Source organism: Pterocles gutturalis, unplaced genomic scaffold (genome assembly GCF_000699245.1).
Source record: "Pterocles gutturalis isolate BGI_N339 unplaced genomic scaffold, ASM69924v1 scaffold23039, whole genome shotgun sequence".
NCBI lineage: Eukaryota > Metazoa > Chordata > Aves > Pterocliformes > Pteroclidae > Pterocles > Pterocles gutturalis.
In genome coordinates, this window is record NW_010128820.1 from 3,457 (window position 1) to 21,936 (window position 18,480).

At 41.3% G+C, this 18,480-nt stretch overlaps 1 protein-coding gene across 1 annotated transcript; it reads right to left on the reverse strand.

Annotated features, from left to right (window-relative positions):
- Positions 1-4,078: 4,078 nt before the first annotated feature.
- LOC104466373 (mitogen-activated protein kinase kinase kinase 4-like) lies at positions 4,079-18,020 on the reverse strand (the record flags this gene model as incomplete). The annotated part of the gene is made up of 9 exons (XM_010079761.1): positions 4,079-4,622; positions 5,423-5,602; positions 5,812-5,918; positions 6,463-6,585; positions 12,295-12,454; positions 13,968-14,084; positions 15,100-15,170; positions 15,856-16,047; positions 17,940-18,020. Coding segments are annotated over 9 exons (1,052 nt in total), but the record flags the coding sequence as incomplete, so codon positions are not given.
- Positions 18,021-18,480: the final 460 nt, after the last annotated feature.

The following is an 18,480-nucleotide window of genomic DNA, read 5'->3' on the forward strand; positions in this document are numbered from 1 at the left end:
TTTTAGGCTATCAAGATCTGAATAGCCCTTGCACTCCCTTGTGCTCTTCCAGGCACAGGGGCTGTTGAAAGCCGGCAGAATTCCCGCCCAGCCCCACCACGCACGTGGATACAACAGTAGATTTTGTCACTCAGCTCCTAGGAGCCAAAGCACCCCCATTTCACAGCCAGCCCCAAGGTTTAACAGGACCGAGCCGATCATCCCTGTGCCTCTTGCCCCTGCACTGGTTCGGGTAGCATCTTCCCTGCTGGTGGGAGAGGACACCTCGAGCCCGAGACCCACAACCTCGGACCTTCCTTAATGGAATTCCGTGGGCGTGGGGGCATACCCTTCATCAAAGGTAAAATACAGGTAGGAGGGGTAGTTACCTTTAATGCTGTGCTGCAGTAAGGCTGAGGATGCTGTTAGTCTCTTCCAAAATGCTACACCTCTACAGGCCTTCAATTGTGTCTGCAAGCTTTTAACTTTATTTATTTTGCAGCTTCTGTTGGTGTCAGATGGATGATAGGCGTCACAGAAATTAACAAGGGCTCTACCTATGGCAACAATGACAACAAGCAGAAACAAAAGTAGTATCTTCAGAGACTGCTTCAATCCAAAGGGAACAAATGCAACTTCTGAAAACTCTTAAGTGCGTATCATGGTCCTTCAAGTGAGAGCAGAGGAAGGGTAGGATGAGCAATTGCCACGCATACCTGAATTTGTGCTCCTGTTGTTTTCCTCTGGGGGTTTGGGCTGGATAACACGCTTGAAAGATGCCCTCCTTCATACACTCTCCACAACAGGTTTGCATTTGTTTGGTTGGTTTGTTTTCCTATAAAGTGTCTTAAGTTTTGAAGAAAAAAAAAAAAAAAATCATTCCAGTGTTCTTGTATGATGAGACTCTACCTGGAAACTAACCAGAGGTGTAGGCTTTATCTTCCTTAATTTGCTCTAAGGAATGGATAAACGTCAGAAGATCGTTACAAGATGATGAAAATTGATAGCTGTGTAGATGACACGTTAACAGTTTAACAACCATACTATGTCAGTGTTTAAATACAGTAAGATGCTGTGCTTGGTTATACCAGTATTGGACTGAAGCAGCTCTACTGACCTGGCAGAAGTGCAGTGGAGTTTTTCTACATCTAGCACTTATTCCCACAGCGTGCACCACACCAGTCCTTTAAAACTTCAGCTGGACCCCGGCTAAGGGCCCACTTGGTTAGATGGGAGCCTTGCAGTGGCATAACCTGGATGGAATTTGGCCTTGGGGCCGGAGCAGAGCCAAGTTACCCACTGCCACCTCTTTCCCCAGGCAATACATCAGAGGAATAGCTGAAACCTGTAATACTTTTGAGAGTAAATTCCATTTATAGTTTGGAAAAACTGAGGTAATAAATTCCTTTAAGCTTTAAACACTGATTAAAATTCTAGGCCTTCCTCACAGTGGTGGAAACAAAACAAGGGGGTATGCTGTAACTACGCGTGCATTAAAGGTTATGCCCCACACCCATACTGGTGCAATCCCAATTAATCTGCTTGTCTGTTTCTGATAAATTAGTTTACATGGTGCCTCATAACAGTCAGACTGGGGTTAATACTTAAATTATGTTTTGCTTTTCTTTTGGGGAGGTGAGGGGAAGTAGGAGAGAGACCTAGGACAGTGGTATGGCTTAGAGATTTCTAGAGATGTCATTTTCTTAGAGATGGCTGGAGTTGCTTTGACACCCTTCTGAATTAAATAAAACTAGAATCAAGCCCCTTGGGAAAACTGCGTTGCTCTGACATCCCTGGTACTGATTCCAGGGCATCCTCCCCCTCTTTTCTAACTTCAAGTGTTAAGGATAAGCAAGTTACTAAAAAGACCTAGTTTGAAAAAAGAAAAAGAGGGGATGTCCCCCTACCAGCAATTATGATTGAAAAAAACCCAACTTTTAAAATCTAAAGATACTGACACTGAACAGAGGTGAGTATGATTGGCACGTTCAATGATGGTACATTTTTACTGCACATGGGACTGAACCATGTTAGTCTAGGAATGAGCAGCCTGTGTGTCTCCAGACAAGAAAGAGAGCAGTCTTGGGTCCAGCAGCTGGTATAAAAAAACATTTGTCTTTTCCAATAATAAAACTGAGGCCAGAAGAAACAGGCTAATACAACCCAGTGTGAATCATTCCATGAAATACAGATTTGCTGTTCAGTACATCAGATCATCTAGCAACTCGTCTTTCTTTTTAATAGGCAGCATCTAAGAGCAGGTAGAGTAGTGCTTTTAGGATGGGGCAGTCAGTAAAATTTCTGGAGAGTGGATGCAGTAAAATGTAGAATGTGAAGGAAAGACCAGACCTTGGGAAGTATGAGGGACTAATTTTGGGGGCTTTTTTTCCCCACTTGTCTTGTGTACACATGCATTCCCTATGCTCTGGAGCTTTCTGGCATAGGCTGTATGATGACATGAAGGTAACCATGGGCTTGCATGTACTTGTTCAACACTGAGATGAGAGAATGCTGCTGTGCTTATAAAGCTGTGCTCTTAAAGCACCTGCCCTGCACTGTTTGCCAAAACAATCTTAACAGTGGCAACCTGAGTATTATAACCTGTAGTAGCAGCTGAAGGTTCATCTATCCTGTAGTAATGCATCAGGGCGGGTAGTGAGCCAGGCCTGAAGACACTGTCCACAAGACTTAGAAACTGTGTAGCCACTGTAACCCTGACCTGGTTGGTACCATGGGCTTTTCTCAGGGTCGTAGAATGAACCCCATATGCCAGGGTGAGTAGTTCTGAGCTGCAGCTCCACGTTCATGTAGTGACAGACACCATCTCTTTTGCCTTTTAAAGAGCCACTTATGGAACATGCTGGTCAGGAGCCATTTAATATTCCTTATGAATCTTACTCCTTTACTCTCCCCCTGCATGCGGTGCCACCTCTTCCAGAGGAAAATACCAAACATGTAAATACTTCCAAAAGAGAATTTAGACTATTTCATACCCATTTCCCTGCGCCCAACCCTTAGAACAGGCTGAGGGCCAAACACGCCACACCTGGATCCATCCTCCTCAGCACCTCTCGAAGCCCCGGTGCCCGAGGACTGCCCCACTAGACCCCTCCAGTGTTCACTGGCAAACTGAGAAAGCCAAATGGTACTTGCCCAAGTTAAACTGGTCCAGGTCACAGTACTGAAAGAATGACATGTCACTGGGAAGCAGTGTTTGCCCCTCCTCCCCACAAGCAACTGTATGTTCTACAACTGCCTTAACAAACGTAGTCTTTATGTTTGTTTGTACAAAAATAAAAGTATAAAAAAGCTGATGCACAGTGAATGAGTTTTCTTTTGGTCAGCAGCACTGAACCAGTAACGGTTAACTTTTCACCTTTATCCTGATTCCTAAAAAGCTGGCTGCAGTTCCTGTTTGTGTACAAGGGCACCCAAAACACGGCCAGTGAGGACACAAACTGCTCGGACACATCTGAGAGCCTGCTGCGTGCTTCACACTGCCGTGTGGGCGAGGGACTTGCATCCCCGGTACTTGCATAGCCTGTTGACAAGGATGACCATGTACCTCCCCTCCTATCATAACTGACCTGAAGAGAAGGGAAAGGCTTTGGTTAAATTCAGCACTGTCTTTTTTGAGAGCCTAGATCCACTGCACTGGTGACTCACAGTGAGGCCAGAAATCAGTTTTAAAAAGCTAACAGTAAGTGCTTGGTTTTGACAAACAGAATACAAAAATAATCTTAACTGATTCTTGTCTTGGCCACAGAAAAGCCATACAGACCATTCCCTGTTTGCAGTACTCATTCAAGCGGAAAGTTATTTCAGACCGTGACTCTATTCCTTATATAATAGGTAGCATAAGGGATTACACCTCACCTTGTTTCCTCAGGAGGGGAACTTAATTCTGTTATCACTTGTGCAGTGTAAGATGCCTTTTACCCAGCTTGAATTTAACAAAACATTGACTACTGCAGTCTAAGAGAAGCTTAATCCAGATAGGTTAGCTTAGCAGTCTTAAACAAACGTTGGAAGAAAAGTTTAAAAAATGTGATACAACCCCACATACTTACTTTCAGAAGAAAAACCCTTCACCAACAACTCCTAAAATAAACCATTTATTGAGAAAAAACATTTTTAAAAGTTCATTAATCAGCCTTGTGCATAACAAATCTGAAGCTTGACAAAAACAAATAAACAAAAACCAGTAAAAGTTCACAGTCAGTGCACTCAACAAACAGATTAAAAAAACAAGGTCCATAACGCCTGATAACACTACAGCATTTTTCTGAACCTAAAGAGTTCAAAAATACTACATATTAACATTACAGTTCTCAATCAAATGAGAAACAGGAGAAAGAACAAAAAAAGGCATGGTCCATATACAGTAGTAATGGCACTTTCACGGAAACATGCAGCTTTTTCCACCTTGCGGACACTGTCACGTGAGCAACACGTGCCAAGTAAAACATACAGGAGCAGCAGAGAAAGTGACGCTCGTCACTTGTGCAGTCTTCGAAAGTTCAACTTTTATACTGTTTCTCAGCACAGTCTTTATGTAAATATTACATACAGTAGTGATTAAAAGATATCTTGTCAGAATAAAGGCCAGAGATTGAATAACTTCATTCTTCATCTGTGCAAACCTGTGAAGGGGACAAACAGCAATTAATTCAATTGTCTCCCTACTGCAGCAAGATGACGAGATCAATTTATTTCACACCTTCACTGAACATCAAGCTTTTTTCTTTATACAGCTAATGAATTGCAACCATTGATATATGAATACTTATGCTTCCACTGTCACCAGGCAACTCTTCTATGCATGAAGCAGCATTCTGCCTCTGTGACGGATGGGATCTGGCAAGGGTTGCACTGATGAGAGGAATGGGTATGATGTTCCCAAACACATTGTTATTGAACCAGAATACCAAAGTCAACAAGTTTATGCTGGAAACTGGGACAAATAACCTACTGTGCTCCTACTTCTTAAAAAAAAAAGTTACTAATACACCTAGATTTGTAGCTGTGAATATTTGCCTATTCTTAAGCAAAGAATTAAAACCAAGTTCATGCAAGAACTGCAGACTGTTATATACTGCCAGATACACATATGCGCTCACTGAAGTTTTAGGCACACAGCCCTTCAGATTCAATTCCCTGCCACTGAGTTGAAGTTTGACAAGTCTTTCATATAAAGATAATGCATCTCAAAACAGCTGTGAAAGTGTATTGCATCGTGCACATCAGGTTCTTTTAGTCAAATGTTTGCTAGCAAAATCATAAGCGCTTCCAAAAAGTTGCCAAACCTTGTTTTCTGGACAGTATCAACTTGATATCGGCCTCCCACCGTGACACAAAGCCCCTGCAGCACAGCTGCAAATGATGAAGCCGACTAAAAGCTGTTTCTGATTACCATCTTTGTAGCCAAAGCCATGAGACAAACCTTGACAAAAGGATGATCCAGGAGCTGGCTGGCTGTCCACCTCATCTTTGGGTCACTTTCCAGGCAGTGGCAAAGGAAGTCTTTCCCTTCTGGGCTCACCTTGTCAGGAATAGGAGGCTTGTGACCCATCCCCACTTTATACATGATCTGGAAGTTGTGCTCGTATTCGTGCCAAGGCCTCTGTAACAAGAAACAACATTACCAAGTGCAAGGTTTAGCAAGTAACTTGCTATCCAATAGAGCATATAAAAAAACCGAAAAAAACAAAAAAAACCCCCACCCCAGTACTTTCAGACCTAAGTGTGACACGTTTCTGGGAGTGGGACCAGAATTTGCAGAGAAACGGCTAAGAACAGTTTGCACTCGTTCAGCACATGAAACTTCCCTACCTTGCCAGTGACCATCTCTATAACAACGCAGCCCAGGCTCCAGATGTCTGCTGCACGTCCGTGCCCTTCTCCTTTCGCTCTGGTAATTACTTCTGGAGCCATGTACGCTTTGAAACAACACAAATGATGGCATCAGGTCATACAGCAGAAGCAACAGCATACATTAAGTGATTAGCTGGTTGTAACAAATGCTTTTTAATACATCTGTAATGAATTACCACTCAGCTTTTCTTGCTAAGTTTTGTCATTTGCTGGCTTCTTGTTCTCTGATATGTTTGCAGCATAACTGTCTTTCAGTTTGAAAGTGAGACTGAAAATGCTGGGACAGTACATGCTTGCAGTTCTTTTCATTTTTAAAAAATAGGTTAAGCAGCTGCTCAGTAAAAACAGTGCCTTTCAGTAAGCTGCAGAGAAAGATACAACCCCAGAAAACACAAGCTCCAGCATCTTTATAGTTACCAGACAAATACAATTTTATCTTTCCAGTTATTCACTGATTGTTTTGGCTTCCGGATGTAAAGCACATCTGGCTAGCTAAGGTACAATCCAGTTTCCCTGAAAAACAGAATTTTACTCCAGCCAAGACTTTTGGCAGAGGTATGTTATTTTATGGTAACTAGACAAGTATCTGCCTATCACATGCTGCCTTACCTGCAGTCCCCAAAGTACTGTTCACTTCTCCAGGCATTGTCTGGGTGTTGTTCTTCAGTTTCACTGAGCAGCCAAAGTCTCCTAGTTTAATCAGTCCTGATGAGGTAAGAAAGATGTTGGCTCCTAGGAAACACAACAAAAAAACCAGTAACATTGGTTAAACTAGTGCCGAATTGAGGAATGAGGGCTTCTCGATAGACTCTTGGAAGTTACATGGTAGGTAATAGCTGAATTCTCACTTAAATCTTTACCTGGTGATTAAGTGTGGAGTATGACAGCACTAGAGATGTTCCCCAAAGGGTACATTACCATTAGCCAGGGAGTTTTTTGGTGGGTTTGTGTTAACACTGAGTGTACTGGAAGTTGCTAGCAAGAATTGTTCAAAACACAAAGCAGTAGAGCAGGCAAACTCATCAGCTTTCTATACATGTTCATTATGAGAAAATACTCCTCCAGGAATTGATGAATTCCAGTGCTTACCCTTGTGAGCACTGCAAAAACACACCTGTCCTTAAGGAGCTTCCTGCCAGATGCCATGGCTGTGTACCTCCCACAAGCCACCTTTTCAGTTCTGCTGAGTCAAGACAGATGGTATCGTACAGCTGTCGTCACAGCTGACTTGCAGAATGGAGTGTTTTATTACACATACTACAAATGGCCACTCCTGTTGTGCTGTGCTTCCAGAATTTCTGGAGGAGGGCTATGGTTATCATTAGCTGGCTGCACTGCCAGCTTACACTAGAGAAAGTTTCCCTAACATAGTTGGAAATCTCCAAGGGGAAGCTGCAGTGGGCTACAAGTCACTTGCTCTACACAACACTGCAAAATAAGCCACGTGGTTTTGATAACTGGTGGTTTTCTTTTGTTCAACATCCTGCCAAAGCACATGTTGACAGCCAAGAGAAAACAGAGCAGAAGGAGCTCACTATCCACATCCAGACAAATCCTGGATTCTGCAAGCATCGCAGTGAAACCACAAAGAGGTTGCAACAGTCACCTGGCAGAAATACAGCTTGAGCTGTGATCTCTCATGAGGAAAGATGAATGCTTTGCACAGAACAAAACTGTATGTCTACTCTAGGAGCGGGCAAATGCCAGGGGCTATATTACACAGCCTCTTCCCATGTCACACAGAAGATTCTTTCAAAAAATGGCTCGAATACAACCTTCAAAAGTTTCTCCCTTTTGTTTCACCTTGAACATCGGTCAGTGCAGGAATTCTTGGCTGTTCCTCCTGTGTGTTGTGTTCTCTTAGTTAATGACTTTTTCTAGTTAGCTTGGCTGGGCATCCCCAAGATATTAATGGAAAATAAAAAGAATCCTCAAAAAACTCAAGTCAAAAAAGGGCAGTGTAGGTCAATGATGACAAAAGCCTGCCCATTTCTCAAAGGGCTTCTCTAACTACTAGGAGAATGCTTGATAACTAAAGCAAGAGTTATTTAGTCCAAGAGGTGTTGCACTATAAAAGGGGGAGAAAATTCATTAACAGAAGAAAATTCCAACTCTTAATTACTGTAAGCCTTTTACAAGTTCTGAAAGAAGAACTAACTTTTGGTGAATACAACTCTTCTGCACATGGTGTCTGTAAGTTTTCCACTCCTGGCAGTCAGGTGCCTGCACATACTCAAGATCAGAAATCTTTGGCTGGGTTCTGCAGTTTGCCATCAGAGGGACATACGTGTCCTGAGTCACCCTGCAATCACAGGCACGTGTAGTGGAGCTGGATAGACCATCCCTCAGCTCCTTGAATAAAAGAGAATCCAGAAACACACCAAAGCAGTACAGGAAGGCAGCTCAATGGGACACCCAGTATGGGCAGTGCTTAGAAAAGTGACAGTTACTCTATCTGCAACTTCTTCCTTTGAACTGCTGCCCATGGCTTTTCTTTCTCTAACAATTTTAAAACAATTACTTGTCATATAGAAAGTAGGTGCACATAGCACACACAAAGAGCTCAGGAAAAACAGCCATCAGTGGTAAACACTTTTACAAAGATGTTTTGGAAACCCATGGTGCTGTTCCTCAAGAAAGCAACATGCAAATTTCACAGACGGTTACAAAATGGTTTCTGACTACGACAGGGGGTGGACACTGGCAGAGCTGACGTGCAACGATATCTCATCGGACTCAGTCCAAAGCTATTGTGATAATTTTGTTTAATAAAGTACAGAACCTGCTTACAAGGCCTTTCAAACCAAACTTTGTCCCTTTAAAAAAACCAAAACAACAATTTAGCATAAAAGTTACTGTGAAACTGTGTTTTGGAGAAGAAGACAAAGCTCTAGAAGGAATCTTTAAGAAAAGGTCATCTTGTTAGATGAAACCTGCACAGAATCCAGCACAACCTGGTAAGAGAACAGGAGACACAAGGGCAATGTGCATGATTGAGGATGATTGATCCTTTTTACTCCCTTTAACAGTTAACGTGACTGGCAATGTAACAAAATTCCTACCACATCTGCACAGTTAATAAGCAAAATAAAACCAGAGGCCATGGCTAAAACAGCAAAAAGGCACAACACACCCCTCCATTCCTTCTCTCCTCCTACATACACACTCCCCAAAGCATCTTCGGTGGATGTACTTGGCAGAGGCAAGCAGTAGCCCGGTTCTGCACAGCCCTACTGCCATTTGTACCACAAGACCTTCTGGGCAGACTGCAAAAAGCAAATGTCAAAAGCTGGACCCTTGCTAGAGAAAGCAATAGCTGTGACCCAAAGCATTTACCCTGCAGTTTCATGCCCTGTATCTTTGTGCCAAGTCAGCCTCATATGAAGAGCTGTGAAAACAGCACTAGTATGATATTCCAGAGGTGCTGGTGTAAATACTGTGAGTCTGTGGAGCAATACCAAAAGCCCCAGGAAAGACTGTGGCATAATTCCACAAAGAGGGGAAGCTCATAGATGTTCCTCAGCCAGTACTTAGGGAGTGCAGCAGCCAAATTTGTTCAAGAAACAGGCCAAATGCTACCCTCTGATGAGAAAGCCAGCTTCAGCTTCAGCATCCTCTCAGTCTCTCAGAAAGCGTGACACATGCCCATAGTCTCCTGTTGAACAGCCTTCCCTCCCTTGTGCTCGTCATGAAAACATCAAGGCAGGAATGGCAGAAATTTTGAGTTAGCAACAAAGTTAACACTTTGAGGACAATAACACTGTGATGAAGACTTCCTGTCCTGCAGCATCTCCTTCGCAGGTTTCTGATTTACTGAAGTTTCAGATACAATCCCTTCATTTTCTGAATTTATTCTGAAAATCCAGTCCAAGCGGTCTGCAAGAATATGTCCTTCTCTCCCAGAGAGAAAGCACCAGGCATGACCTCAGCGACTAACTCTTGTCAGTTCAGCACTTGCGACACCACACTTGGGAGCACTGTCTCTTGTTTTTGGGCTCCCTAGTACAAGGCAGACATTGACGCACTGGAGCAAACCCAGCAGAGGGGTGTGTCATGATGGTCAGAGGGCTGGTGCACACCATGTAAAAGGAGAGGCTGAGAGATGGGTTTGTTTAGCTTGGAGAAGGGAGGACTCGGGAGAGTGCGTGTGTGTGTGTGTAATTTATTGCTGTTTCCGGCTGTGCAATGGGAGGATATCAAGAAGATGGAAACAGAGTTTTTCCTCAAAGGCACACTGTGAAAAGATACAGGGAAATGGACAAAAATAGCAACCTCTGCAAATTCCAGGGAGGTATCAGGAAAAAGTTTTTCACAAAGGGGATAGGTCAGTCATTGGAGGGACAAAGCCCAGAGAAAAGGGAATATCCACCCCTGGAGGTATGAGCATCTCAACTAAACAAGGTCCCGAGCAACATGATCTAATCTGACCTTGGATCTGATACCGAGGCTGGCCCTCCTTTGAACAGAGGGCTCAACCGAAGATGTCCAGAGGTTCGCATCTGAAAGGCAACGGTTGCACAAGTGGACACTACTAACCAAAAGACTCAATTTTTGAGCACAGGGTACTTGCAGACACCAACTGGGGGATATATATAAACAATTAAGAATTGTCTCTCTGCTGCTGAAAGAAACAGATCCGCTGTGATGTTTAGCAAACTGGCTATGAGAGATCTGTGATCTAACAGCGAGATTTTAATAGGAAAGCAGGTTTAACAGTCTGAATGACGTATTATCATCCTTCCCTATCAGAAAAATACCTGACTACATAAGAGCTAAAAGTAAAACCAGAGTTTTCTTTACTGCTGTTAGCCTGAAAACATGGGGATGCAATGTTAGCATAAAAGGAGACAGAGTGCAAGAGACTTCCAATGTAACATCAGGCATCCTTTAGAAATATACCCTCTGTGGCCTGTCTTCACATTCTGCCATTAATTTTAAGGAAGGTCTAGATATAGATGTGTCTGCAGTGACCCTTTGTTCATAGCTGCTGTTCTGCTCAAGGAACACCCCAGCATTTGGCATGAGGAACCTGTTGCAAGAGAAAAGCCCTCAGATAACATAGCGTTACAGTTCTGTTAAAAAGCTCTTCACACTTCGCTGCATTTCACCGATGAGAGGAAGACCTATTTGGAAACATATCCAGAAATCAGCAAATGACAGAGTCACACAAAAGAAATCCCTGTCAGCCAGTGTTGGATTTTGATCACAACAAGCTTCTAGGAGAGTGTAATCCAACTAAGCAGAACCTGGATATGGAATGATCAAGTACAGGGCAAGGAGGACACTGTGAAAAGCACGGAGGGAAATCCACAACTGGAGAGAAACCTTTGGTCAGGAAGGAGAACCAGAAAAGGCAAGACTGCTGGGGAATGGGAGTAAAGGAAAGTGTTTTTTAGGAAATGAAAGCCAAAACTGACTCAAGAGTGGCCTACCTGCACGGGAGGCCTCTGGATCGTAGATAGTTCTTTTCCCAAATGAGAAGCACGAGGCCAAAGGACCAAGAGCAACTGGGAACCTCCTACACTGCTGCGGTGATTCAAAACCCTGTGAGCAAGAGGGACATAGAAACCCAGCATCGTTGGGTTGCACTGCCTTGTCATAAATGAGCATTCGCAGGGCATATTGTGTGCACCGTTTCCCCTACCTTCTGCTAAGTTTCTGCCGTAGGTGAGCAAAATGTGCCAGACTAACAAAAACAAGATAATTCGACATGGAGGATGTTCTTGGAAGGCGCAGGAAAAGAAAAATGAATGTGAAATGCAGACTGACACTGAGTGCATTAAGCAAATGCCAAAACCAACCCCCATTGAACATGGTAGTTCTGTCTGCTCATTTTGTAAACAAATGCTGAGAGCCAGGCATGAGCAGATAGATGTATGGCAAAAAAACCCACTAGATAAGTAATTTTACCATATCCCTTTAACTTCTTTTAATGAGGCTTTTATTACTACATTTAATCAACCATTTGTCTGAAATCCTAAAACTCTCCTGGAAAATGGGAATCACAAGGGAAAAGTTCTGATGAACAACTCTAGCACTGTACACCGTTTTTCAGCTCCAAGAAAGCACCACTGTTTCTTGCATAGATGAGAAGAAAAACAGCATCATATAACTCAGTATGTTAGTACTAAAAATACAAGGACTCAAATACGAATTTGAGTTTGGATGGATGTCCAACAATCTTAACAACCTCTACAGAAACTATATGAATCATGGGTGGAATTTATGAGTTTGCAATGCCAACTGTGAACATTTTTTGTTTTGCACTTAAAAAGGAGCATGTAACTAGCCAATAACTTGTAAACTGAAAACTGAAGGATGAGTGGAAGGCTTATGGCTGTATAGATAATGTGTGCTAAATCTGCAAATATGTCCCACATCCCTCCCCGCCACCCTCATCTACAACACTGAAACAACATTACCTTTTTTGGTTAACATTACCTTTAATGTCTCGATGAACAATACCATGTTCATGTAGTACATTGATAGCAATCGTGATTTGCTTTGAGTAGAGCCTAATGACATGCTCCTGAAGGCCCAGTTTTGATACCTCCTCCAGAGTGCCCTCATCACAGTACTCCATGAAGATGTACATTTCTTCCTGTTGTGGGAACCAAACCGGATTTGATTGGTTTTCATTTTTTTTTCTTTTTTTTCTTTTTTTTTTTTAAACTGAATTAGGATCTAGTTTTCCTTCCATCCTTCATTGTTTGTGAAAAGAATAGTGGAAGTACTGTGTAATGTTTTAACAGAAGTACCATGGTATATCTAATAAATCACCTCTTCAGAAGTCTATTGTCTCGGGCATTCTTCAACCTAATACATTCTATTGAACAGCTACAGAAAATATGTGCTGCATGTTTACCTGCATGATCTGTATGTAACTATTTCTACTATTCGGTGGTATAATATACATTACTTTGGCATCAACCAAAAAGCACTTAGGATATCTTATAGGTATGTTACACAGAAATACAAAAAGATCCTTTGCATATTTAAAAAAAAAAAGGTAAAATGATGTTTTGGGCTTGTTTTGGTTTTTAGTGTTTTTCCTCTCTCTTCCAGTTCCTGCAATATCAAGTGTTGATTACTTGGGGAGGGCAAGCTTTTTGTTGTTGTCTGTGGTTTGAACAAGCATGCCAACTAACTCACTTTAAGGAAAAGTTAGGTTCTTGTTCCCTTTCTCTCTCTCGCCAAGCCCAGCCAATTCCAGCCAGATTTAATTCATACAAAAGATGGCAAAGACACTAAGCTCTCAGAAGCAGCCTGAGAAACCAATGACCCAGTGGCACAGACACTCAAAGTTGTGTCCCCAAGTAAAGAAATGCAGACAGAAAGCAGCCTTTTGTCCCCTTCTAAACCAGCAGTGCATCAGCAAATCAACCCATTCATCCTGAGCACATCAGTCAAAGCCACACACCACTTTCCAGCCAGAGACCAGACATCCTGCTCTCTGCCCACCTCACTGGGCAGAGATACAGGGACTCGGGACTTGGAGGAGGAGGTGGGAAGGGCATGTGGGAAGCAGAGAGTAATAAAAAGTAAGATATCTCAACACACAACTCTGGAATCCAGCTCCATGAGAAAACCAGGCTTCACTCATTCTGCTGCTCAAGGAAGAAAACTCTGTTTTCCTTCTGAAGAGATGCTACCTGAATTCCCAAAGATCTGCTTCCTTTAGATACTTGTCTGGCATCAAGATTTAAACACCAGCACAAAATTTTTCAAGGAATCAGAAGATATTGGTACAACCTTTGCTGCTAACAGTAAAAAGGGTTTTAGGGTATCTAGTCATAATATATACACGCAAAAGTTACTATACCATGCATGATATAGCTTGCTTTTAGAGCAGTTAAACAGAGCAGCAGCATAGAACAGCTCCAGCATTACTTGCTCTACTCACTTGGTGAGAGCCTTCTCTCTTCATGCACCAGTTCCAAAAAATTCATCAAAACTACATTTCAGAGACCTCAACACTCAGAGGAAAAAAGAAACACTGCAATTCACACAGATAGCCAGACAATTAGGCTCAAGATAAACCTCTAATGATCCAAAGTGTCTTAAAATTTTCTCTCTGCCCTATAAAAAAGCCCCAATAATTTATGTTTTCTTACCCTATGGAGCTCCACACCAAAATAACGAACAAGATTAGGGTGTTTGATGCCTTCAAAAATCTTCAGTTCATCAGCTGTTTCTTTGATGGTCTTGTGATCATTAGGCTGAAATCTTATCTACAAGAAAGATTTTTCATTACTTTGACACTATTTTACATTACTAAAAAACAAAAAACCCAAAACAAACAACCAATCCTAAATCCAAACTAAGAAAACACCTAAAAAGCTTTTTTCTTTTTTTAAAAACAGCATCTTCACGCAAAAAGCCCCAAAATACCACCCCCTCCATCCCCAAACTGAAACAAAAAAGAACACCAAACTATTTTTTGAAAAATACATTACAATGATACAATTGTCCATATATATCTCTCTTTGGAGCTTGCCTTGTAGCTTAAACGCGGTAATAGACACAGTACAAGAGAATCGGAAAGTAACATCAGTGAAAGCTATCATTCAAGAAAGACTAATTGCCAGGGACTTTCATCAACGGAGATTCTAAGGGATTTCTTTGAGGAGTTTCTTCATTAAGAATGAGGCAGATGCAAGGAAGAGGTGTGGCACAGAACAAGTACAATACTTCTACCATGAAACTTAAATTTTCTGCATCCACCACGTTAGTCAACAGTTTTATACTCGACCTCACCCACTTAAACTACTAGAGAAGTTGAAAAACATCTGATGTGACACTTCCTATCTTTTTCCATAAGGAACAAAGGAAAAAGGAATAAAATGCGAGATGAAATCCTGCAAAGTAAAATATAAGTTTGTGTACAGTCTGCACCAATCAGGAAATTCTTTCCAAAATTATTTCAGATCTCTTAATGGGAGTTCACACATATTAAGCAAGCATTCATTAAGTTCACAACATCCCTATGAGATCAGTAAAAAATCATCATCCATTTTATATATATTTAAATTGAAAGTTGTAAACTGAAAAGAAAAAGCTTCAGCAACTTAAGGAGGAACAAGTGATAACAGCAGGTATGGCTCCATGAAGAAACAATTTGTCTTCCCATCCTTTCCCAGTTATCTAACAATAACGTACAGACATCATTAATGCCTGCTCAGTCACTCACATTTGGTTTGGAAAAACAAGAAAGGCAGCAGTGATTCTGGTATAGAGAGTACTCACTTCCTTCATAGCCATCAACTCTCCAGTGTCAACACTGATACAGGTATAGACCTTCCCATACTGGCCTTCACCTGCAGAATTAAAATAAAAATAAGAAAAACTGATTACACTCCATTCAATAAGCAACACGTACATCAACTGCAATAAGAAAATATCACTGAAAACTGAGCTTGCCAAGGTTATTTACTTTTATTTGCATTTACAGTTTCAAGTAGCTTTTAACCTGTAACACTAATACCACATTCATAGTCCTGAATTCCAGCTGATTAAAAGTATAAACATTACATTAACAGGTTGACCTGAAAGAAAACTTCTCATGAATCTATGGATTTTCTCCACTAACCCCAAACCAGAGAGGAAACAATGATCATACAGAGGAAACAACAACAATATCAGTGAATTAAAAATATCCCAAATCTTGTGCTCATTTCCATTCCTATTTCTGGTTCTTGCAAAAGCAGAACTCAAACATTTTACAGGGTTAAACACATGCGGGAATTGCAGGATCATACCTAAGAAATTGCCCTAACCAAATCCTTCTCCTCTGTTTCTTGTTATTTGACCAGTGAAAACTTCACTGAAGTTCTACATAAAATAAGCCCTAGCTGCAAGAGTATTTTGTATTTTAACATTCAGATTTCAGTACAGCTGCTATTACCTACATGGAGACACAACATTTCAAAAGATAGACTGAGTTCCTTCAGAAATACTAAGCTTGGTATTTTAGCCTGATAAACGAAGGTGTAATGAACGTACCAATTTTGTTTCCTCTCTGCCACTTGAAGGTCACTTTTCTCAAACCTACATGCATGACATTGTCGTAAGATTTCGGTGTGTCACAAACTTGGCCAATGATGTTCTTCCTCCTCATCTCTCTGTATCTCCTTTCTTCAAACAACTGAACAGACTTTTGGACAGCTTCAATTGGTGCTTGCTTGGAAGCAGTATCTGAAAAGAGTGACAAACAATTTCCTTGATTGAGAAATATTTGCTGTGCTTGTACTTTGCTACCTTTTGACATCATGTGAAGGGACCCGAGTTCGAAGATAACTATTTTGTGAGTCTAATTTAAGAAGTAGGAAAAGAATAAAACATCTTAGCAATCACATATGAAACTATCACTTACGAATCACATATGAAACTACAATAAAATGAGAATACTGGTACTTTTGTAATCATCTCTTACATGATTCAAAGAAATTAAATGCATGAAATCCAATGCACTTGTTTACATTTGGCCTGTCACTAACGACTGACAGATAGCGGAAATATGTTAGGGTTGTTAAAAGCACCAAGGAAAGAAGGACAGGTAACATTTTGCTCTATCGACATACAAGAGGTTTCTTAGAAAACTCATAGCATCTGTTATTTCAAAGATTTATTAGAGATATTGGATAACTCTAGCTTTCAAGTCTTGTTGTGAAACAGAGTCCTAGTGAGTGAGAGAAGAAATCTCAAGGCAGCATTAATTTATCCCCTCCTTGTAAAGCGCAAAAATTACACATCTGTCACTGTTGACAGGTAAGTCCAACCTGTATCTAACAACCTCCAAAAGATGAGATACTGATACTCCCAAATGATATATTCCACTGCCCACCTATAATTAATACCACCTCATCTACACTAAATCTGCTTCACTGTAGTTTTAAACCAAAATATGTCTTATTCACAGCAGAGAGTAAAACTAGTTCCCATTGCAGTAGTCATCTATAAATTTTCAAGTTTTCTTTCATTCTTCTTTTCTAGTTTAAACAAACTCAATTCCTTCAGTGTTTATGTTTCAAAGAAAAAATAAGCCTTCTTTCAGAAAAAAAATAAAAATTGCTGTTCTTCCTGTGTTCTGTCTGAGCCACAAATGAGACCAATTTTTATGTGACAGAAAACTTTTTTCTAATGTTTCATGAGGTCCCACCCTATCAGAATACATGTAAGCAAGCTTTTATCTGTCCAGTACAGAAGTCTCAGAACTAATCAAGTTACTTTAAGTTTCACGTAGATAAGCAGCAGGACAGAGAGGAAGGGAACCCATAATAGCCTTAAATTTGGGAAACAGTGTCGGACCACACATGGTTAGACACCCAAAATAAGAAAATTCCATGCTGGGAAGAGACCTAAGGAAGTGAGGAAGTGCTTCCTACTGTCAGTGAAATTCGTAATTGGGCACTGAATAGGGACAGCAAACTTCTGCAATTCCGATAGCAATCACAGAATGGTTTGGGTTGGAAGGGACCTTAAAGATCATCTAGTTCCAACCCCCTGCCATGGGCAGGGACACCTCCCACTAGCCCAGGTTGCTCAAAGCCTCATCCAGCCTGGCCTTGAACCCCTCCAGGGATGGAGCATCCACAGCTTCTCTGGGCAACCTGCTGCAGTGCCTCACCCCCCTCACAGTGAAAAATTTCTTCCTAATATCTAAACTAGATCTACCCTATTTCAGCTTAAAGCCGTTACCCCTCATCCCATCACTCCACTCCCTGATGAAGAGTCCCTCCCCATCTCTCCTGTAGCCCCCTTTCAGCTGCTATAAGGTTTCTCCGGAGGCTTCTCTTCTCCAGGCTGAACAACCTCAACTCAATAAATGAACTCATTTTGCAGAACACTGCTAGTACCTTTCAGAAACTGAAAAGATGTAAGTTTCATGAAGTTTAATTACTCCTACCTGAGGGAGTACACCTTGTGATTTCATTAGCAGTATCTTCTATCTGCAATCAGGATTTTATTTTTTCCCCTTCCTATGTACAGAACTGTGAAAACCTCTTCACAATCAGCACTAAGTTTTAACGTTTTAATACAGCACTAGTTTAATAGACATAACATTATAGTGACTCTTGAACACCTACCTTTGGTCTGGCTGATTAAAGTTCTGAGCTCCCAACTCCGTCGGGACAAGCCACTTGAATCTCCTTTTGGATACAATGGTTCTAGAGAAATAATACCGTAAGCATAAAAGTGGCTTTATCTCATATTAAGGATTATGCCACTACCTTGAGCAGAAGCTGAGATCTTACATATCAGGATTAATACACCCTACAATTATATGGGGCAAGCATATAGCAATGTATGCTCTTGAATTAAAAAATGACTTCTCTTTAGAAAATATGAAAGCTATTCTAAAATAGGATTTAATTTATACAGCAACAGAGATCTCCTTCCACAACTGAGGGAAGCACTTCAAGTCAGGGCACTCAGAATCAAGTATGTAGAAAATCAGTAGGAAAACAATCTTCTAAGGGTCCTTAGAAAAAGACCTGTATTAATTCCAAGCCAGTTTCCCATTCATACAGATACATAAAAAAGGGAATAAGCATGAGGCAGACAATATTTTCCACATCTGCTTAAAAAAAAAAATCCCCCACACTGGTGCAAGCCCAGTTACAGCCC